Below are 24,119 nucleotides of genomic sequence, written 5' to 3'. Positions count from 1 at the left end.
TTCGAGTTTGGAGTTTTGTTTCGTGATTGCCTAAGTGAGGACCCTCAAGGCAATCCTCCATTCTCACCGTTTTTCGGAGCCCCATGAATGTTATTGCCTAGCGCTGTTCATGTGTCCTCCACTTTCGAGTTTGGAACTGTGTTTCATGATTGCCTAAGTGAGGACCCTCAAGGCAATCCTCCATTCTCACCCTTTTTCGGAGCCCCATGAATGTCATTTCCTAGCGTTGTTCATTTGTCCTCCTTTATCAAGCGCAAAGTCTCTGGGAAGCACGTTATTCTGTTATTTTCCGGATCGGTTCCTTCACCAAATATGTGTATATGTGTATATGTATATTATATTTGTTGTTCTTGTTGTTGTTTGTATTTTGTTTTGTGCAGAAGAAAAAAGAAGGAGTAGAGACGAGAGTCATCATCACGGAAAGGGCAGGGCGGACGAAATCAGTGTCCTATCTTTGCTTTCCTCTTATCTCCGATGAGAGGTAAGTAAAGAGGGGCAACTGTCATACCCTAATTTTTTCCGGGGATTATTACTTGATGACACGCAATAAATGAAGTCCCGAGACGTCTCAGAAATCAAAAGGAAGCAGGCTTGCGCGATCCGTGAAATTCCGTAATGTGGCGGAAATCGAAAAGAGGTGTTTTTGCGCAATCTGTGAGTTTCCGTAACTTCTTCGAAAGCTAAAAAAAAAGAGTAAATACCTAATCCATAAGGATTCGTAACCTTGTGGAAGGAAAATAAGTATCGTTACGAAATTCGTAAAGTTTCGTAACGTTACGGAAAAAGAATTACAAAAAAATAGAAGAGGGGTGCAAATAGCAACCAGACCCACTTGGGCAGAAGATTCCTCCAGAAGGCCGTTGCTTCTGGAGGAAGCAACCTTGCTCTCCTGGGCGAGCTGGGTGGCAAGCTTCTCCCCTATTTTGCTATAAATAGGGGGAGAAGTGAAGAAGAAAAGGGTCAGCCCCTTAGGCACTTCTCTCTCTCTCGAAATTGCTGAGGAAAATTATTTCCGTGAAGAAAATCCAAGCCGAGACGCTTCCGTAACGTTTCCGTGAGTAATTACGCGAAGATTCTCGACCGTTCTTCAAGATTCATCGTTCGTTCTTCGTTTTCTTCAGTCTTCAACGGGTAAGTACCTCAAACCAAGCTTTTCAATTCATTCTATGTACCTGTGGTGGTCCACATTTTGTTTCATGTATTTTTATTCTCGTTTTCATTTGCTTTTTATACCCCCTTTTGACGTGCTTAAGCCATTTATTTAAGTCATTTCTCGCTTAATCTAAAAATAAAATAAATTTCCACCGATCGTTTGAATTGTATCATCCGTTAATTTTGGTTAAAATGAATTTCGACCGTTCGGTCGTGCCGTAACCACGTTGGAAATCAAAAAAAGGAGGTAAAATAATAATATAATAATCAAAAAAATACCTTTTAGTAAAGTAAAGCGAAAAATCAATCGGACGTTTTCTCTTTGGGATTTCTCATTCTTAATCGAATTGACTAATAACTAAAGTGAAACTAAGGCTAAAACCAAACTCGCCTAGTCAAGCTCGTCCACAAAAATAGGTTTTTGAAAGTTCATCATGTCAGTGTCTTACTAAGTAAAAAGGATCATTTTTAAGGTCCAACGCCTTAAAATGATCACCCCTCAAGTAAAAAGAATCACTTGATTCACGCATAAGGAAGAACTACGTAGGTCTGATTTCCTCTTTGATGGAGGGTACGTAGGAGCAAGAGCCCCGCTTTTGTCGACCTCAAAAAATAAAAAGAAATAAAAGTTAAGATAACACAATTTCACCATTCTAAAAAATAGGCTGTTGTCCTTTGGGACAAACGTGAGAGGTGCTAATACCTTCCTCAAGCGTAAATACAACTCCCGAACTTAGAATTTTCATTTTGACCGGTTTCCTTCGGTTTTTCCGACGTTTCCCACAAATAAACGTTGGTGGCGACTCCGCGCACCTTTCCTCCTTTGGAAAGCACACCCGTGAGCCTCGCCCTCGCTCGCCCGTGAAGGGCACGTTGCGACAGTGATATATATCAGCACCGATGCCAGGCAGGTCATTGGACAGCTGCGGCTCACGCATATCTTCTTCACCTACTGGGTTGCACTCTGTTTGCTAACAAGAGTGCAACCAATGTCCATGTTGTCTACTTGGAGGCCCTTCGTGACCTCAGTATGACAGAGAGGTACGCCTGGGGAGTGGCTGCTTTGGTTCATATGTACGACCAGCTGAACGATGCATCTATGAGCCACAGTCGACAGCTTGGTGATTACATCACACTGCTGCAGGTAATAAATATTTTTTTCATTCATTCAGGCTAAAAAATGTTCAACTTTAAATTTTGTTACACTTTCATTATTAATGTTTATAATTTGAATGTTACATCTGTAGTGCTGGATTTACGAGCACTTTCCCTCGGTCGCGGAGTCCACCGCTGATCAGGACTACGACGAGGCTTCTCCGCGTGCGTGCAGGTGGACTGCAACGAAGAAGACCGTGAAGAGCTTTCGCACGCCGTCGTACAGGGAGTGCCTGGACCGACTCCGGATTCCGGATGTCTGTTGGATCCCTTATGGGGAGCATCAGGAAGTCCGGGACTTCCACGTCAGATCATGCTATTCCGGTCTCTTGCGTTGGGGGCCTGTTGCTGTTTATTACCGACCGGAGAGGGTCGTGCGGCAGTTTGGCTACACGCAGACCATTCCTGCTCCTCCTATCGATTAATGGGTCTCATATGATGATATACACGATAGATGGATGCACTACGAGGATCATATCGTACCTGCAGGTGAGGTGTGCGTTATGCCAGGGGCGTGTTCCAGTGACTACATCGACTGGTTCTTCCGCATCTCTCATCCTTTCATGACACCAGGCCACGCATTAGATCATCTACCTCATGGTCACGCCCCGCAGCCCCGAGTCGCCCCTCAGGCCCCGCAGACGGATATCCCTCACGTGCCGGAGCCAGGAGCATCGTTGACATCTGTGGAGGAGCCCAGACATGCAATGGTAAGTAATACTAATAATTTACACCATTTACCTCAATATTTGCATAATAATTTGTGTAATCAGTTTGTTTTGTATGTAACAGGAAGTTTGTGATGACATTGCTGAGAGGTTGGAGCGCCATCTGAGTCTAGGGGTGGTCACGCCTGGCTCATCGACACATGAGGTAATCGAAGAATGCCTCAGATTGGCCAGGAGTGTGACACAGGACCATCTAGTATACGTTAGGTGTAGACGCAGGCGGCGCACTGATCAGGCGTAGTTTATGTACATATTTTACATTGATATTCCTTGTATATACAGATATTGTACATGAACTCATTTCATGAGTATTGTTGATTTTATTTATTTTCATTACTAATGTTAGTTTTATTTATTTTCATTGATTGTGTATTCCATTTGTGTTTATATACGCTCGTGTTATTAAAATGATCTAGTTAACTTAGTTTACCAACTAATAAAAAATAATTTAAAATATAACTTTAAATATAATTGAAATAAAGAAGTTGAAAAGGGTGTAAATAAAAATTAAACAAAAAATGGACATCATTCGTTATCTAAGATTTTATATAACGTACTAATATTTTTAAATTCTCTTATAATTACTATTTTCCCACTTATACTAATGATCATGTAAAAAAATGTATTATAAAGTAGTTAATATTTTAATTTTTAATATAATACTAATTATTTTTTTATATTCTTTATAACATTAATAATGGTATGATTAATTCTTTATAATATTATCTTTTATGTATTTATTGATTTTTATTAATATGTATAAAATAACCTTAAACAATAATTATAATGGGACTGAGTAAGTTTTTAATATCATCTTCTAAACAAATTTATTCTAAAAAAAATATTAAAAAATTAATTATTTATAATAAATCAATATTTATAAATATATTATAATTAATAAAATAAAAAAATAGATTTAATTATATTATAAATAAATATGTTGTATCTTTAAAGTATATTATAATTATTTTTCCTCTTACGGATCAACTTGATCCGTAAGAGACTTCCGGATCAACTTGATCCGTAAGTTGATCTGTAAGAGACTTCCGAATCAACTTGATCCGTAAGAGACTTTCGAATCAACTTGATCCGTAAGAGACTTTCGGATCAACTTGATCCGGAAATTACGGATCAAGTTGATCCGAAAGTCTCTTACAGATCAACTTACGGATCAAGTTGATCCGTATGAGGAAAACCAAGCAAGGGCAATTTTGCCATTTTTTAAGAATGCTGGTTGCACCTAGCAACACTCTTTGTATTTTAGGCCCATGACCCAACCCAACCTGAACATAATAATAATAATAATAATAATAATAATAATAATAATAATAATAATAATAATAATATACACAAAATCAAAATTCAATTTTATTTTGCTATCCAAACAAACTGTATATTATTTTCAGTTTTATTTTATATCACTATTGATGGGTGTGTGAAGTACTTCAGATGAGAAACATCCTCAAAGTGGTGAGATATATCATGTCTTGAAAAAATGGACTGTGGACATGAAGGATGTTGGTTATAAGCCACGAAACAATTCAAATTTTTTAAAAAAGTCCATTTGAGACTAGTACATATTTATTATTCAATTTGTTTTAATTTTTGCGCAATTTATTCAAATATAAATTTTGCAAAATAAAATTATTTTTAAAATGTTGTGACCCAATTGACCAAACTCAATTCAACTCATTCATGATCAAATTGATTTGGGTTAGATTTGGTAAAAAAAATTCAAACTCAACACAATCTAAGTTGAAATTTTTTGATTGGGTTGGGTGATGGTTTAAGTCAAACCCAGCCCAACTCCAGCCGTGTACACCCCTATCACACAGTTAGGAGGAGTGGCAGTGCCAATAGCCATGACTGAAGTAGGACCTTCTTTGTGCCTTACATATCTCTTCAACACTCACATCCTAATTAAATAAGCCTAAAACCCAATTGCCAAACCTTGAATCTGGTTGTTTTGACTTCTTCTAGCTTTGTCGTAGCACATGTGGTTGTTGTGCTTAAACAAGTAATGATTTTCAACTAGGAGACTATCAAGCATTGATTTAACACTAGCATCGTGTTTAGGTCTTCTTTGGGGCTTAGCGTGGCTTTGAGTAGAGGGCAATGCAGTTGCAGTGAAGGTGGCGTCAGTGGAGTTAGAAAGGGTGGTGGCGAGGTATACGACGAGCGTAGTGGGAAGTGCAATATAGGTTGAAGAGGGTGAGAATGTGGAGGGCCAAGTCAAGCATTTGCAATGGGAATATGAATAGGATTTTTGGGTTTAGATTTTTAAATAAAATGTTTGATTCCATTAAAAAATATTTTGCTGCATTTTCCTTCTTGTTGTTGATATCCCATTATTATTACCATGTGATTGTATTTTGTGGGTGGAACAGAGAGATTAATCTCGGATACAAAGGTTGGAGTATTAGAGAAGCAATTTTTTTATGCCTTTTAGGTGCTAGAAAATGTTTAATACCTTTCAATAAAGTTCCAAAGCAATTTTGGGTGACTTTTAACATATAGAAAATGAACCGCATTAAATAATAAAAATAAAAAGTGACAGTTTCAGAGATCATGATGTCATCATTTAGCGATAGAGACTAAAAGTTGTAATGAAAAAAAAACTTTAGGAACTTTGATCAGTCAAAATTCTTTTTAAGGACTAAAACCCGCAATTTGAAAAGTTTAAAGGTTAAAAACTTAATTAACTCAAAAGACTACTACACATGCTACTTTTGACAAGTTAGTTTATTTCTCATTCTATAAAAATTTAGGAAGACATTTTTATTAGACTTAATTGCATTTTTTTTATCTCCAACTTTTTAACTTTTGGTGAATTTTACCCAACAAATTAATTTAGCATATTTTACTCATAACTTTAAGAAACTTGTGAATTTTACCTCCGATCATTTATCCATTAACAAGCACAAAAAATAAGGATATAATTTTCCTGAAAAATAAAAAGTTAGGAGGAAAGAAAATGTGGAGTTATCATATCTGTTGTTCTTCATTTCGCAAAGGAGAGGAGATCATTGACGAGGCTGACGACAACGGGTGGGAGTGTGATGCGAGGAATAAGGCAACTGTCACGGAGGTGTTTGCAATGCAACTGAAGACAGAGGTCCCAGTGCTCGAAGTGAGAGGGAGATCGAGAAGTGTTTAATGGAGATTTTTTTCTTAAAGTTTTAAAAATAAAAAAGTATAATTATGTGGAAAATCATAAGACAACAACTCACTATTGCAACAAGATGTGGCAAAGATAGCGTGATAGGTCACATCATCACTTAATGAAAGACTAATAACAGGTGTTAAATGTAAAAGTTTAGAAATGTCAAGTACCAAAATAAATAAATAACTTGGGTAGTGATCTGAAAAAATTGAGTATATTCTAGGTACCAAAAATATATTTAAATCTTTAATAAACGCATGTAAAATAATTAGCTAACAATTCATTCGAAACGCACATTTATCTGAAAGCTCAATTGCTGAGATAATGTCAACTACTGTCAAGCATTGGGAAAATAATTGCAAGTATCACAAGAACACAACACAACCAGCCCAATATGGTAGGGGGCTCAATATTACTTTTGTATGAAGAATATGGAACAATGTAAATAGTTCTGTGCACTCATATTCTCCAGTTTAATGGTTTATCAACTTATTTTGAAAATACTTTTCATAGAGAGCTTGAGAGATGGTCAGAGCATCTCCTTTGGCCTTTACCGGGTAGAGCTCATTACCTTCCTGCCATTTGTTTGACTGTGAAATCCATTGTTTTCTCCACTCAATCAGCTTGAACTTGTCATTTTGTCTCAAGCTTTCTGTCAAATGACTAAAATAGGTTGAAGCTCGAGGGAGATAGTAGCTTTCCAGAAGCCCACTCCAAAACTTGTTAGCTAATCAGGAACCAGACAAAACAGAAAACGTCAAACATGAATTAAGAATGGAATAGCATAGCAAAGTTTTAAAGTGAAGTTTTACCATAATCATGGAGCTTGCTCTGAGTAGTTTCATTGGTATCAAACCACATTGTCACTTGCGTCCTAGCATTCCATTCATACTGTGGAGAAAAGATAAATGCATTAAACCATCTCAATTGCTTAATTGACTGTCATCTAACTGGTAAGCAAGATGAGAATTAGTTAATTCATGTACAGTCAATAAAAGAGAGAGAGAAATGAAACTTGCTATCGAATGAAAACAGTAGGCATTAAGGATACCCTTCTCACACACAAAAAAAAATATCACTAATATGGGTGCATAGGTTTTTTAAATAATAAAAAGAATTCTGCTGTATAGAATAAGGGAGGAGATCCACTTTCCCCCACAAAAGTGTTGCTAAACTTCCTTTGTTCGATAACATTTTACAAGTAATAATGCATAGTTATAGATAATAACAATTCACTTTTATTATATTTTGAGGCACATTTAAGAGTTAAATTTAATAAATCTAAAAAAGTAATAGCAATTCTCAGAGATATAGTGAGCAATGAGAGTAAAATATGAAGCATCTCATTGTTTATAGAAAATGGCAAGCTGTAGTCATGGAAAATAGGATGCATCCCAACAATGTTGACATCCACCTCTAAACAACCCTCAGCAAGCCACAGATATATTGATTAAAGAGAAAATAACAAAAAACATGAGGGGACTATACCAAAATCCATGGACAAGGATCCATCAACAAAACCTGTAGTTAGGAAGCCTAATCTATTTTCCATATTATAGAAGTGTTTACTGTTATCATACAAACACTGAATCCAAGGTATATATTCTTTAAAGTTAGCTTTCTATGTTAATAAAAATAATTCCTTTTGATAAATGTGTAATGTTTATTTTTGTTTTATACTTAATGAAGGTATTATAGTGATGGATGGCTTTATGAGGATCACTCTAGAGTTGCTCCTCATAGAGATGAGGAAATCTCTCGTGAAAAAATGAAGTGCTTTCGGAGACTATTTCCAAATAATGATGATTTTGATAAAGTCTATGATGAGTATGCTCAATTCTCACTTATGACGGGTCCATTTGAAAGTCCAACTTCTCTTACAAAGAGATACTCTTTGGATCCTAGGAATTGGTGGGCTAACTTTGGTGCCAAGACTCCTTTCCTTCAATCTTTGGCTTTCAAGTTGCTTGGACAACCGATTCTTCTTTAGTCTTCTTTCCTCTTTTTTATGTTTTTCCTTTTTTTAAAATTTTGGACTACGGGGACGCACGTGTAGGTCACCACCGTCCCCAATAGGTCCCCACAAATTAAAGTCGTTCTCCCCCGTCTTGGTCAGCCGTACCCAATAAGTCAATTACGTCCCCTAGCCGTACCCGTCCCGTCCCTGTGCAGTACCGAAAATGAGGAATGCCACCTAGCAGGCGTCCCCGTGCTTCATAGGCGGCTAATGACGAATAACAGCCATAGCAAGAAACATACGAACATAAGTAATCTTGGCTACAGGGGAAAAGGTATTCCCATAGTCAAGGCCAAAGATTTGAGTATAGCCCTTAGTCACCAAATGGGCTTTGAACCGATCAATACCATCTGGGGCAACCTTCACTATATAACCCAGTGACAACCAAAAATAGTCTTTTCTAGAGGCAAAGGAACCAACTCCCATGTGCCACTAGTCTGTAAAGCAGCCATTTCATCCAACATCGCCTGCCGCCAACGCAGATCAGCCATAGCTTCACCTATAGACTTAGGAATAGACACAAAATCCAAAGATGAGATAAAAGAGAAATAGGAAAGACATAATCGATGACAATTAAGAGTACAAGCATATAAAGGGTTAGAATTGGGAGTGTCCCAAATACCTTTGCTTAGGGCAATGGTAAATTCAGGTGCAGGAGGAATCGTTGGAGGGCCGGTTGGAGCAGGAGATGATGCTGGGGGATCAGTATGTGGAATCACCGGTGGATGTAGCGGCCTTCACCAATAAACAATTAATAGTGGTGGATCAGTGACAACGACCAGAGCAGGAACAACAGGTTGATCAGTCAACGGTGCAAGACTGACAACGGTCTCAAAAATGAATGGAGTAGACTCCAAGAAAATGACATCAACAGAAACAAGATACCGTTGAAGTTGTGGATAGTAGCAATGATATCCTTTCTATAGATGAGAGTGACCGAGAAAAACACACTTAAGAGACTTAGCAATGAGTTTATCTTTACCTGGGGAAAGATCATGGACAAAACAAGTACAGCCAAAGACACGAAGAGGAACAAAGTAGAGGTTCTGTTGCGGGTACAAAATAGAGTATGGGGTGTGATTGTTGAGGACGAACAAGGGCATGCGATTAATCAAGTAAAATGCAGTAAAAAGTGCATCACCCCATAAGAAACATGTAGTAAAATTCAAACCCAAAACGAGGTCAAATGAGACCAAACAAGAAACAAAAAGAGCCAAATAGGAGGCAACTGGGTTCAAACAGGAGCTAAACGAGCCAAACAAGCACCAAATAGGAGCCAAACAGGGGGGCTGGCGTCGGAAACTACTTGTTAGATTTTAACTTAAAACCAATTGACACTAAGTGAAGTTGCCCAACAGATATATAAGCAGCACCCCAAGAACTGAGGCAGATAATGTGGGACTTCCTAACACTACTCCACTTGTCGTTCTGTTGCGCATGCGTGTACATAGCCAAGAAGATGTCGCGCGTCATGGACGTCAGCGCATTTATAGTATCAGGGTCACCGAAGATAGGCGACGGTGGTCGTAGGTAGTCACCGACAAACAGTGTTGTTAAATGGCGGCGCCATGGCGGTTTTCCGTGGCGGATTTTCGAAAAAACGCCACCGAATAGCGGTGGCATTGCGGGTTTGGGATGGCGGCGCCATGGCGGTCGTGGCGGGGTGGCGGAAATGGCGAAAATTTGTTTGGTTTTTGTTCGCAGTAGGAGTTGGGCCGACCCGACCCAACCCTACCCGGTTATTCATTAAACTAAAAGACTCCAAAAGCTTGCCTTCAGAACAGCCTGCCTGCGTCCCTCCAAAAGCTTACCTTCAGAACCTCCACTGCCTGCGTAACTCCCGCACCCCGCCGCACCCAGCCGCCGCCGCGACACCACCCCTTACCCGCAGTTCGCACATGCACGCATCGCGACGAGCCCCGGCAACGCACGAACGGCGGCGACGAGCTCCGACAACGCACGAACAAGACGAAGATGCGCGAAGGAAGAAGACGAAGAAGACGCGGGTCAGACCTGATCTTTTTTTTTTTATTTTGTTTTGTGTTTTTTGCTATTTGACACCCTATTTTTCTGTCTACAGCTTTTTTTTTCCTTTTTCTATTTGACACCCCTTTTTACTGTTAACAGTCCCTTTTTTTTTCCTATTTGACACCACAATTTTTTTTTCTGTTCAATCCTCTTTTAAATGGCTGAACCATCATCCGATGCTGCTACTGCAAGTGCAACGAGGAAAAATAAGGCAGACCCGGGCTGGAAATATTGCCATTCACTAGTGGAAGGAGATACAAACACCATTGTTTGTAATTTCTGTGGAAAAATCACTAAGGGAGGAATAACTCGAGCCAAATAACACCTGATTGGGAAGTCGGGCAACGTTGCAGCTTGCAAGAAAACTCCCCCAAATGTAGTCGAAGAGTTGAAGGAATATATGGCTACAAAAAAAGTGGAACCACTTACAGTACTTCTGGCAGTGGTAATATGGCAAATATAAGAGATTTTGAATTTGGTGAACCGATTGGATGTGATGGAAGTGAAGAAGATGAGTTTGCGAACTCTTGTAATGCTGCTGCAAGTGCAAAGACAAAGTGTGGGACTAAAAAAGGACCAATGGACAAATTTTGTAAGAATCCAGAAAATGCAATCAATCGGAGAAAAATGGAGATGCTGAGGCAAATGAACATAAGAGAGTCAATGGATAAGAATGAAGTATTGAAAGGTGCATTAACATATTGCTCGCTTTTGGTACCAAGCAAGTTTGTCATTCAACCTCATTAAATTGAAAAGCTTTGAGAAAATGGTTGCAGCCATTGGTCAATATGGGCCACATTTGCCCATTCCTAGCTATCATGACATCAGAGTTCCACTCTTGAAGAAGGAAGTTGAATATACTAAAAATTTGATGAAAGGCCATAGGGAGCAATGGGTCAAGTATGGTTGTACTATTATGTCCGATGCATGGACTGATCGGAAACAAAGATGCATCATTAATTTTTTTATTAACTCTCAAGCTGGTACCATGTTTTTGAAGTCTGTTGATGGCTCTGATTTTGTAAAGACAGGTGAAAAGCTTTTTGAGTTGCTTGATGCCATTGTGGAGGAAGTTGGAGAAGAGAATGTTGTTCAAGTTGTAACCGATAATGGGAGCAACTATGTTTTAGCGGGTAAGTTGTTGGAGGAGAAAAGGAAACATATTTATTGGACTCCTTGTGCAGCTCATTGTATTGATTTGATGCTTGAAGATATTGGGAAGCTTCCCTTGATAAGGAAGACAATTAGAAGGACAATTAATCTAGTTGGGTTTATCTATGCCCATTCTAGTACCTTAAGTTTGTTGAGAAATTTTACAAACAAGAGGGAATTGGTGAGACATGTTATTACTAGATTTGCCACTTCTTATCTAACCTTGGAAAGGCTTCACAAAGAGAAAGCCAATATTAGAAAAATGTTTACTTCTAATGAATGGACCTTGAAAAAGCTATCTAAGGAGCCTAAGGGAAAAGAAGCTGCAAAGGTAGTGTTCATGCCTTCTTTTTGGAATAGTGTGGTTTACACTCTTAAAGTCATGGCTCCACTTGTGAAAGTGCTTCATCTTGTGGATGGTGAAAGGAAACCAGCCATGGGCTATATTTATGAAGCAATGGACAAGGCAAAAGAAACAATTATCAAGTCTTTCAACAACAATGAAAGCAAGTACAAAGATGTGTTTGCAATCATTGATAAAAGATGGAATTGTCAGCTTCATAGGCCATTGCATGCAACTGCCCACTTCTTAAATCCAGAGTTCTTTTATGACAACACTGACTTGGAGTTTGATTTTGAGGCCACCAATGGTTTGTTTGAGTGCATTAAGAAGTTGATTCCACAATTTGATGTGCAACAGAAAATTCTAACCGAGTTGCATCTTTACAAGATTGGTGCTGACCACTTTGGTTCCGACTTTGCAATGGCTCAAAGGAAAACCCATTCTCCTAGTAAGAAACTTTTATCATACTATTTTTTTTATGTATTAGTGTTATAATTCAGAATTCTAAGTTATGCTCTTGGTTGGTAATTGGTATTGCAGCATATTGGTGGCGAATGTTTGGGTCACAAACTCCAAATTTGCAGAAGCTAGCTATTAAGATTTTGAGTTTGACTTGCAGTGCTTCAGGATGTGAAAGAAATTGGAGTGTGTTTGAGCAAGTAATTGTGACAAAACTCTAACTATACTTTTTAATTTTATTTAATTTTGATGATCAAGTTTTATTTGGAGTATATTTGAGATTAAAATCAACATTTATTTGTTATGTTGTAGATTCATTCCAAAAAAAGAAATAGGCTTGAACACAAGAGGTTGCATGATTTGGTGTTTGTCAAATACAACCAACAATTGAAGCAAAGATATAATGCAAGAGATGAAATTGATCCAATTTCTCTTAATAATATTGATGTATGCAATGAATGGCTCGTGGGAGAGATGGATCAAGATGATGATAATGATGCTGGAAATGATTTGGTATTTGAAGATGATGATGCTCTAAATTGGGCAACTGTGTATCAGGCTTCGGGGGTTGGAGAGTGTAGGATGTATACTAGGCGGAAAAAGCAAAAAACAAGTGTTGCTGCTGCCCAAACTTCTAAAAAACAGGCAATGGTTGTTGGATCTTCATCAAGGAAGCAAAAAGCAGTCCAAGAAAATAATGAGGATCTAGATGTTGAGGAGAATATTGATGTTGAATCTGAAGAAGAAGAAATCATGGTCAATTTTGAGGCGTCTGATGGGGAAGAGGGAGAGGGAGATGCTCCATTACCATATGATAACAACGAAGATGATTATGTTGGGATTGGAGAAGATGATTAGAGCCTCAACCTTCACTTTGCACTTTGCATTATGTTTTTATCATTTTCTTTTTTTTGATCAGCCAAAATAATATATATTTATATTAAGTGAGTACCAGGGGTACTGAAAAGGTACATGAAAAAGATTACAAGTGTTACATTTCTGTGATCAGCCCACTTATCATACCACCCCATGATGGGGTACAAAACAGGTCCTAATACTAGTGATTGCCCTGCACTCCTAATGCTTACTACATAAAAAACCTTGAGTCAGATTTGAAGACCACTGATTGTAGTGAGTGGTGAAATCCTTCTCTAAGTTTTTCATCCGCGTCCAAACCAAAAACAGTGCATCCTCCATCACTCTGTTTGCATTGAAACTACTATTGGAAAAAACTATATCATTTCTATGCTTCCAAATTGTCCAAGTCAGTGCTATCCACCATCCTTTCCATCTAGATGCAGCCATTCCTTCCACAATATACGACACATGCTGAATAAAATGATTTCTTGGGTGTATAGGGAAGACATTCACCAATCTCACCCAAGACAATGATTCCCACCAAAGTGGAATTATTTTCCTGCAGTGAAAAAACAGATGTGACGCGCTCTCTTCCACACTTCCACAAAAGGGACATGTGAAGTCCTGCAATTCAATTTGTTTATTCCTCAGGTTTTCTCTAGTCGGTAGCCTATCCATGAGTAGTCTCCAAGCAAATACAGCCACTTTAGATGGAACCTTAAGCTTCCACAATTCCTTATACTCTTCCCCCTGAACCTCCGAATTAGCATGCTGTCTAATCACCTTGTAGGCGCTCTTAGTTGAGTACTGACCAGTTGGGTCAAATTCCCACACCCACTGATCACCAATTAATGGTCTGATTCTGATTCCCTCCAGCTCTTGGATAAATGCGACTGCCATGTCCATCTCATTGTCAAAAAATGATCTTCGCCATTTAAATTCCCACTCCCAGCCATCATCTTTGTGATTTCCCAAGTTCTGTATTAATTGGTTTTGCTGTTCCGATATGGTGTATAGCCGGGGGTACTTCTCTAATAAATTAGTCTCACCTCCTATCCATGAATCCTCCCAGAATTTTGCTTGGTTTCCACACCCAACCTGCCATCTTATTGAATTGTTCAAAAGCTGCCTCTGCTATGTGTGTTGACACAATTTCTTCAAATCCCTCCACCATATAGATTCTCTAGCAACTCTCGGGTCCTCATTTAATCCTCTCCATCCTCCATACTTTGAATTAAGGAACCTTACCCACAATTCCCCCGGGCTTTGAAATAACTCCCACTTCCATTTGCCCATAAGTGCCACGTTAAAAGATGTGATGTCTTTAACCCCTAAACCTCCTTCCTCCTTTGGCAAGCACACCACTTCCCACTTGATCCAAGCAATTTTATTTTGCTCGATTGTACCACCCCATAAAAAGTTTCTTTGAAGTCTCACTAGCTTGTCCACCACCTTTTTGGGTGCCCTGAAAAAAGAGAAAAAGAAAATAGGCAAGGACGTTAGCACGGAATTTATAAGGGTCACTCTCCCCCCAAAAGACAGATGTCTTTGTTTCCATCTCTCTAGTTTTCTCTCGCATTTAGTGATGATAGGGTCCCACGTTTGGCATCTTCTCGGATTGGCCCCAATAGGGATACCAAGATATGTGAAAGGAAATACCATCAAACTACAATGCAAGTAATTGGCTGCCTCGCAAATCCATTCCTCTGACACTCCGAACGCCCCGCAACTACTTTTTGCAAAATTAATCTTTAATCCCGATGCAAGCTCGAAAGCCCTCAAAATAGCTTTAATAACTCTAACATTGTCCATAGTGGCCTCCCCGAAGAATATGGTATCATCTGCATACTGAAGGAGGCTAATTTCCACCTTATTTGAGCCTGATAAAAATCCCTTGAATAGCCTTTTCTCCAAAGCATTGGTCATAAGGCCATTAAGACCTTCGGCAACGATGTTAAATAACAAAGGTGATAAAGGATCTCCCTGCCTAAGTCCTCTTTGAGGCGTAAACTCAGATGAAGGGCTGCCGTTAACAAGGACTGATATCGATGCTGATTTTAGACAGCCATCAATCCAATGAATCCACTTATCACAAAAACCCATTCTAGACAACATGTACTTCAGGAAATCCCACGACACCGAGTCATACGCCTTCTCATAATCAACTTTGAAGATAACACATGGCTTTCGACCTCTTTTGGCTTCTTCCACTACTTCATTTGCTATTAGCACACTATGAAGCATGTGTCTGCCTTCTATGAACGCTGATTGACGCTCGCTTATGATGGAATGCATAACTTTCTTCAATCTATTTGCCAAAATCTTTGCCAAAATCTTGTAAGCACATCCTATCAGTGAGATAGGCCTGTACTCGTTCAACACTTGAGGATCTAGTACCTTTGGGATTAAAGCTATGAAAGATGCATTAAGTCCCCTAGGCACCACTCCATTTACATGAAATTCATCTAGGAATCTTAGGAAATCAGGTTTGATGATATCCCAAAAAAGCTTGATGAATTTAAAATTGAGTCCATCCGGTCCCGGACTTTTATCACTACCGCAGCTCCACACCACCCTCCTGACCTCCTCCTCATTAAAACGCTCCACCAGCATTTGGTTTTGCTGGAAATCAATGGACTGCAACTGAATACCATCAAGTTTTGGTCTTGCCTGATCAGCTTCTTGAAAACACTGCCTGAAAAAAGACCGCACCTCCTCTTTGACTATTGAAGGCTCATCTCTCCACACACCATCAATCAACACCCCATTCAAACAATTGTTTCTCCTCCTAGCATTTATCATCAAGTGAAAAAATCTGGTATTGCAATCACCCTGTTTAATCCACTTTGATTGTGCCTTTTGTCTCAACAATGATTCATGTGCCTGGGCTGCCTCCCATAACTGCTGCTGCAACTGTCTTCTAACTTCCACCTCTTGCTGGCTTAGCGCCCTATCAGCTGACTCCTCTTCCAGCTTATTTAGATCTTCTTCTATTTTCTTGTATTTACTGAAAGTGTCTCCAAAGTGTGTCTTGTTCCACTCCTTGATTCTGGCTTTGAGAGCTTTAATTTTCTGCTTTAGCACATACCCACCCCACCCTCTTTGATTATTATGGGACCAGGTTTGCTTAACCAGCTTCTTGAAGGACTGATCTTTAAGCCAGCAATCTAGTATGCGAAAAGGCTTAGGACCCCAATCAATATTCTGAGATTTGAGCAAGACAGGGCAATGATCTGAAAAGTTCCGCTTGAGTGTGTATTGTGATGAGGCAGACCACTTGGATAACCATTCTGGAGAAATGAAAAACCTATCCAGCTTGCTCTTCGCTCTACCATTTGGTCTAAACCAAGTAAAACGCTTCCCCACCCAAGGTGCTTCTTGTACTTCCAACTCCGCTATCCAATCATTGAATTCCCGGATATTTCCCTCGTCCAGCCCCCTCTGACTTGATCCCACTCTCTCTGCAGCTGTTCTTATATTATTAAAGTCCCCCAATATACACCAGTAGCCTTCAGGATTTTGACTTTTCAGCTGTTTAATGTTTTCCCACAACGCCCTTTTATCTTGAAGATTACATGGTGAGTATATATTAACTATATGTACTAACTGTGATTCCTGCCTCCATTTGCCTATCAACATTATAAATCCAGCTCCTAAATTTCTGCTTTCTACCTTGAAGCTATTCTCATTCCATATACATAGAATGCCACCAGCCGAATTGACCGATGGTTGTGTTTCCCAACTGATATCTGGATCCCCCCACAAAGCAGTGCACATGCACTTGTCAACACTCTCCTTTTTTGTCTCCTGTAAGCATAACATGTCTATATGATTCTCCCTGACCATCCTACGGATTGTGGGCCACTTTATCCCCCTCCCCAAACCTCTCACATTATATGATATAATGTCCATTGATTCTGCCTCCTGCTTCCCAACCTTTCAACCTCTTCAACATCTCTGCTCTCCAATTCCACCAGCTGCTGAACACAGTTTTTTTGAGAGTTGCTTGTATTCAGTCCTAGATCTGTAACCATACTCCAAATAATTTCTGCCTCTTGATAATTAGTTGCTGCTTGGGAATCCCCATCTTGTCTTTGTTGGAGATCCCCGTCATGTATCAGTTGTGGTTGTGCCTTATGTTGCTGCAGGGAATCACTTATTTGTCTCTCTGCTGGGTTTGCAGACGTATTTTGGTGGTGTGGTGGAGATGCCCCTATTTCATAAGCTATGACTTCCCGCGGGCTACTAGCTTCACGCGTTTGGGCTTGATTCTTTTTGCCCCTTCCTTTTCGGGAGTAGACCTTCCAAGAACTGCATTGGGCTTGACTGGGACTGTTTGTGTATGTTAATTGGGGGTGACATAGCTTATACGGGGTGTGAATATTAAAAGGCCCATCCACTTCCCGTCCCATGTGCTGGTCACGTGGTTCTGCATATTTAAAATCCCTCATCCTCTCTTCAACGTTCATGTCTGGCCCCCTGTTTCCTCTTTTGTGATTATTCTCCTCACTTTCCCCTGGAGCATGGGTTTCCTTTTGCCGAAGACTTTCCTCATGTATCCAAGCTAGCTGTTCTGTCCCCTGTGCCTCCCTACCATGCATCTGCACCAATACGTCCTCTGTCTGCACTATGACAAATTGCGCTATAACCTGTTGGTCACTAGCTTTGTCCCTCGGTTCTGATCCAGCATGCCAACCTGGAGTTAGCCGTACCGGTTCGACCCTCTCGGCGCCGAAATTCTGACTCTGGTCCAGGTTTTCCGACCACGACGACTTCTCCTGCTCCTCCGTCGTCTGCAACGTTTCCCTAGTACCGTCGGACAGACCGTCCGCGACTGGGATTGCCGCCATCACCTGCGTCTCTCCGACATGTGGGTTCGTCTCCTTCGCGCTCTCCTCCCCCTTCGCACTTCCTTGTTTGGGTAACGGCCCGACCTTGCTTGAGTTGCCGTCGCGAGGTGTGTTTCCTTCCGGCGATCTCCTCGCTGTCTCCTTTGGCCCCAACATCGTAGCTTCTCCTGTCAACTCCCCGTGAAACTCCTCTTTGTCTTGGTGTTGCATGCGAGTCCAGCACGATGACGGGATGTCTCCCCATGTTGTTCCATCTTCACCTTCGTCCGACTGTATCTCTTCCGATGAACTATGGTCACTCCATTGTCTGCGTTGACAGTTGGCGCACGACTTCCCGCTTTCCTCCACTATGTGCACCTCGTATGGCTCTCCTTGTATGTAGACATTCACGGTGTGCTGTATGAGAGGCTTCCATGGTGTCCTGATTAGGATCCTTTCCATGTCCAACTTCTTGAGTTCTTCTACATCATCGTCAGCGTCCACCATTTCACCTATAGAGGCCACTATTTGTTTAATGTACTTCATATCCCACGCAATCAGTGGTATTCCCCAGCAATGAACCCACGTCAGTCTAGAGCCAACTCGAAGTTGTGAATTCCATGGCTCTAAGGAATTGAAAACGTCTCCCCACCCTTCTTTGTCTTCCTCTAATATTCGCTTAGCTTTTTGTTCTGAGAGACCTTGGAGAAGCACCATGTCATCTCCGATGTACTTCGGGTATATGTTCTCTCCAATATCCCACCATAGGTACTCCTCTACCCTATCAAACATTGCCATATTTTTTAGTCTCCCTATCCAGGCTCCTTTAAGCCATTGCTGCCCAATCCCATGTATCTCGAGGTTCACTGATGACCTCGAGCTATGGCAATTAACCTCCCCTTTATACAGAGTTCCCCTTTGTGCTGTTCTTGAAGTGTGTCTCCTCACAACCTCCGCGTACGACCCTTGCTGAGAGTGAGCCTTTTTTTCTGGTTTCATTGTCGAGTCTAAGACTCTAGACCCCTCCAGATGATACTTACCCCCTGTTCTTCCTTTCCCCTCTATTTGTGAGATTTCATGTTTTAATCTCCCAAACTTGGGAGTGTTTACGAACATTTTTAACCCTCCAAACACCATGCTGTCAAGCTTCTTCTCCACCTGATGAACATTCTGCACCCCTTTAAACCTAACGAAGGCGTATCTCTTTCCCATTTTGTTTCGTTTTGGAGATATGAAAATCTCCCTCACATCTCCCACCTGCTTGAAGTGCCGCCATAAGTCTTTTTCCGTAGTCTCTTCAGGGAATCTAGTGAAGTAAAAGGATGTTATGTCATTGCGTTCTCGCCAATTAACTCGCTGGTAGCGTTGATAGTCTTCGTTCCTGTTCCGATCAGTGCTCAGACGAGGACCCTTCTCTCTCCTCTTCCATCTTTTCCTAACACTCACTCACCCACTGTCTCTCTCTCCTCTCTCCTCTCTCATCTCTCTCTGCAAATTTTTATCATTTTCTTATTTTGAACTCTTTAATGAGTTTATTTGGTGTTGGTACTTGATTATTGTATGAACTCATGAAACTTTTTTAGTTTATTTGAATGCAATCCTTTTTTTTTTTCAATTTCAATGAGTTTATATATATGTTTTTCTTTTTTTTTTTCCGCCATGACATCCGCCATTTTCCGCTACGCCATCCACTATATTTTTATGGCGGATTTTTGACTTTCCGCCATGAACCGCCATCCGCCATTAACAACATTGCCGACAAAAGGGTGTCAGGAAGGCTGCCAAACAAGGGCAGTGGCACAGTGCAGTACTGTTCACCGCGAAGGAAAACTACACGGGAGAAAAAAAAAAGGAAAACAGAAAAAGAGGGATCGAACCCTAATCTGATACCATATTACAATATGTGTAATTGTGTGTCTTGAGACCACACATATGAACTTATTTATAATAGAGAAATAGAATCAGTAATTAATTACATAATCAATTACTGATTGTTAGTGTAAGAAAGGAATTTATTGTGTTGTGTGTTCTTCACCACACACAATGCCTTTATTTATAATTTGAATTGATACATAAATTAGGGAATCCTAATAATGATTAATAGCAAGTGAAATCCCTAATTTCAAATATACAATCAATCATATTAAATACGCATATTTCACAATTAGGAAATACAATCACTGATTTCTATCAACTAATAGAAACAAGATAACGTATAAATCTAACATATATAATATGTACAGCATAATGAAATACAAACAGCTATAATTACATACAATCAGCAATGAGCCAATATGAAACGTGCTAATTCTAACACTCCTCAAGCTGCCAAATGGAATATGCTATATTTTTAATTCTAAAACAGTTTTTTTTATCAGCGTTTTTAATTCTAGCAGTAGTGAGTGGAACATGCAAATTTAAATCATTCTTTTTAGTAAATCTAAATGACTTCATGAAAACAGGTGTAAGTATGTAACTGAGAAGGATTATTTGTAAGGTAAATACCTGTCCCTTACCTGCTTTATCTCACTTGGATTCACTGCCAGTTTCTTAGCACTCTCAAGCCAAGTTCCAAGAAGAAAGTTATCATCCGAAGCAAGCAGTACATCAATATCTTTTATCAGTTGAAGAAACTTATTGCTGTGAAATTGCAAAGCTTCAATATTCTTCTTCTGATAAGAAGTAACTGCCTTGTGGTATACCTGGTTTGCCAATTTTGATAATACTTGCCGTGTCAAGTCAACCAGGTCATACCTGTCAGAAAGATGACAGCACTAATGATATTCAGCTTTTCAATTTATTAATCCATTTTGTTGACCCAATCATTTGCTCTTTCTATTTCACATGTTCATTGGGTGTGCATGTGTATAGCTTCGTGCAAAGCAAAGTTTGACTTCTTCCCAGTCTGGAGCATACTGGAGCACACTAGGAATTCAACAAATTGATCTTGAGACCAGAACTAGTTCCACTTTATTCTTTCCTTTGGTGAATATACAACACCACCAAACTTATAACCATTCCATACATCAGAAGTGATTGACCTGCTTAACTATATATGGACTTCTATTTTCTAAATAAATCAATTGAAATGCACAAGTTTGGTTCCTTTGGGTAGCATCACATATATATATACCTCAAGACAAGACCATATTATTATAAAATATTTATTCGTTGGACTAATATTGAGAAATTTTCATTACATTCAGATTGATATGCCATTCTCATCACACAACATATATATACCAATGCTACTTTTGAAGGTTGGTTTACCTTTGATGCCTGAAGTAGTGCTTTACCAACTATTTCTCTTAAATTATTGTCCTGATTACTACTATCCACAGATGGCCTGGAGTGACTTGCCATTGACAAAAGTAATTAAAAAGGATCGATCTGGTATCATGCCATGCAGAGAAACTGGTCTACCTCAATCAAATATGGAAGATGGATGTTTACAAGTGAATTATTACAAAGAACAATTTAACATGGATTATGGTTCATGTTAATAATTAACAAGTGATTAACATAGAATTAAATTTAGCACAGTAAATTCATAGATTACCTATATGTGAGACTTCCAGCAAGATTCTTCCCACCAGCTAGGAATAGTTGTAATGCCTTAATTACATCGTCAGAGGGGTACCACAAATGTGCCTGTGGCATATCAGATAGTGTTTCCTGAAATAAGTACCTTCTATTTCCAGGTGGCAACAGGTATATCTTCTGGTTGTTGGATGTGCCAGTTACAGAATTTGTGGATGGATTCCAGTCAGGAAACATTACAATGAAATCATGATTATGGTCCTGACATAATTGGAAAATTGTCCCAATCAGAATTTCCATACCAGACACTGATGTCAACAAAAGGAACTACAATACAACTCCTTCACCATGATGGTCCTAAGATCTCCCACCACCCACACATGCACACTGACAGTCAAAACACAGACACTCGCACAAAAGGTAATATTGGCTTGCCCAAGAATGTCCTTCACAAGCAAGACCTAATATCTCGTCAATAGAACATGAAGCAGAAAAAGTTTGAGATACTAACATCGAGACATGCCATGTTTTGTATCCATAATTAGCAGAAAAAGTTTGTGATACCAACATCGAGACATGCCATGTTTTGTATCCATAATTAGAAGGATCGAGCTTCCAATGGAGTGGGTCAACACCAAAAGGTCAAGAACACTAAAAACTATGGTACTATGAAGCATGGTTATCGAATCAAGGTTCGAATTGTGAATTGGAAGAGCTATTTTACTAATCGTGAATCGAATCGTTTTATGAATCGTAAGATATATGATCAATAAAATACAAAATTTTTAAAATAAAAATAAGTGAAACAAAAAAAGACAATAATATATCATATATGTATTAGAGTATATCTATTGGGCTTATTTTTCTCTCATTAGTACAACTGTTGACAGCCGTCATAACAGCTGTAGACAACTGTATTAACTAACTACAGTTAGTTACTCAGTTAGATCTGTTATGATAGTTAAGCTCTATATTAACTGAGCATGTAATGATTCAAGACTTGGGTTGAATAATAATATCTTCTCACTCTCAATCTCTCTGTCTCTGTCTCTTTCTCAAACTCTGTTTTGGTATACAGAGCTCAGTTCTGATCCTGATTTCATTCATGTCTTCCGCTTCCGCAATGAATTCTCCTCCTTCCTCCCTTCCACCGGTGGCTTCTTCATCGTCTTCCTCTCTGAAGAGGCTCTCGCACTCGATTTCTCAGAAGTTAACGAGCAAGAACTATCTCCTTTGGAAATATAGGAAGTAATTAAGGATACAATGAATCAAATAATCCCTAATTTCTAGCTAAGAACTTCTACACATTAAATGTAATTATTTTTTCCTGATTTTCAACTACATTATTTAAACTAAAATACTAGGTCAAGTACTAGTTAATTATAATACTAGAGCAAGACTACTAACACAATAAGAAGACTTTATTGTAATTAAATAAGGAAACAAACCATGTAAGGTACTCTGAAATACTCTAAGATAGAAATACAATAAAGATATCACTAGATAATTGTAAAACAGAAATCAATACATGAAATACATACAGCAATTCCATCGGTACAATTGTAAATTGTATGATAAAGAATCTCCCAAGCAGACTCGACTTGATGAATAACTTTACCATATCGTCTATGGCAATAACTCTTGATCCATTCCTGCACGGGAAATAAAGTTCAACCCACTCATAAAGGTTTGAATGATAGAGAGAAAATTTCAACACATGATCTCAAGTATGTTTACAAATGTGCATAAACTTAGTGTAGTTCAGGAGAAAAGAATGATTTTCTTATTTATTGATTAATAGAAAGTTGCAATGAGGGTATAAATAGACAAAATTGGTTAGAGAGATTCTCTAGCCAATTTGATTACAAAATAAGTTAAATTAAATTGAAGATAGAAGAAAATTAAGGATCAAATCAGAATCAGATATGAGTTTATTCTATCCAACCTCCTAGAAAATTATTCAAATTTGAAAGAAAAAGAATCTAAACTTTCCTTTTTTTATCGGCAAATGCTAGTTATTAATTGTTAGTATTTTGTTAGGGGGAAAATCGAACCCATGACTTTTCCCTCCCTCCATTCTCCTTTAACCACCAAGCCAACCTTATAACTCCAAAAACAAATCTAAACTGTATCAACACCCCTTTAAGGAATCTGAAATGGGTTTGATATGATGGCACCAAAGAATAAAGATTCATGTTTTTTTTTTTTTGTGGGTTGAGGGTGGAGGGTGAATCAGAGAATGGTGGTGTGAGAGGGTTAGAAGGCTGAGTGTTGTTCAGCCATTTTTTATCTGGAATTGGAAATGCCTGGATCTGAGGACCGATTCCGTTGCCAGTGTGGTCACAGATGAGATACTGGAACCTCCTCATGTGCCTGCAAATTGAAGCATACACACAATGGACCTCCTCATGTGCCTGCAAATTGAAGCATACACACAATGGGTGCTTTCTTTTCCAATCTGGACGCAACCGTGGAGGAGATTGAAATCGGAAGAGACGATGCTTTCTTCAATGGGTATTTTTTGTGTTAATTGGATGGGAGTGGGAGATTGTTGGCAGAGTCCACGATGACAATGTTTCTAGCAGACCGGGTGGAGAGGGTTCTGCCGGAGGTAGAGATGGAGAGGAAAAAAGGGGAAAAAAACCAAGATGTCACTACTGCCGGAAGTGAACGGTGGTCGTTGGAGGGAAAGGGG

General features: G+C 39.3%; 3 protein-coding genes across 4 annotated transcripts in view; 2 read left to right on the top strand and 1 right to left on the bottom strand.

The window, feature by feature from the left end:
• LOC114371415 (protein MAIN-LIKE 1-like) overlaps positions 1 to 2,732 on the top strand; it is a 34,096-nt gene extending 31,364 nt beyond the window's left edge. The window contains exons 2-3 of the mRNA XM_028328870.1: positions 2,132 to 2,296; positions 2,400 to 2,732. Of these exons, the coding sequence (XP_028184671.1) occupies positions 2,132 to 2,296; positions 2,400 to 2,732 (498 nt within the window). The remainder of the gene's footprint in view (positions 1 to 2,131; positions 2,297 to 2,399) is intronic.
• Positions 2,733 to 6,422: 3,690 nt separating this feature from the next.
• Positions 6,423 to 24,119, bottom strand: part of LOC114370961 (alpha-N-acetylglucosaminidase) — a 41,328-nt gene continuing 23,631 nt past the window's right edge. The window contains exons 15-19 of one of the 2 annotated variants that reach the window (XM_028328360.1): positions 22,966 to 23,076; positions 21,444 to 21,685; positions 20,401 to 20,638; positions 7,011 to 7,089; positions 6,423 to 6,925 (exon numbers count right to left, since the gene is read on the bottom strand). In XM_028328360.1, the coding sequence (XP_028184161.1) occupies positions 6,672 to 6,925; positions 7,011 to 7,089; positions 20,401 to 20,638; positions 21,444 to 21,685; positions 22,966 to 23,076 (924 nt within the window). In that variant the 3' untranslated portion in view covers positions 6,423 to 6,671. Of the gene's footprint in view, positions 6,926 to 7,010; positions 7,090 to 20,389; positions 20,639 to 21,443; positions 21,686 to 22,965; positions 23,077 to 24,119 lie in introns of both variants that reach the window. The other variant, XR_003657973.1, reaches the window with a different exon arrangement.
• On the top strand, positions 11,812 to 12,471 carry LOC114370962. Its single transcript, XM_028328362.1, has 2 exons — positions 11,812 to 12,186; positions 12,279 to 12,471. Exons 1-2 carry the CDS (start codon positions 11,832 to 11,834, stop codon positions 12,416 to 12,418), a joined length of 495 nt encoding a protein of 164 aa, XP_028184163.1. The 5' UTR covers positions 11,812 to 11,831; the 3' UTR covers positions 12,419 to 12,471.

This window comes from Glycine soja, chromosome 10, assembly GCF_004193775.1.
Source record: "Glycine soja cultivar W05 chromosome 10, ASM419377v2, whole genome shotgun sequence".
NCBI lineage: Eukaryota > Viridiplantae > Streptophyta > Magnoliopsida > Fabales > Fabaceae > Glycine > Glycine soja.
Note: the sequence above shows the minus strand (reverse complement) of the source record. Positions and strands in the feature narration are given on the sequence as shown.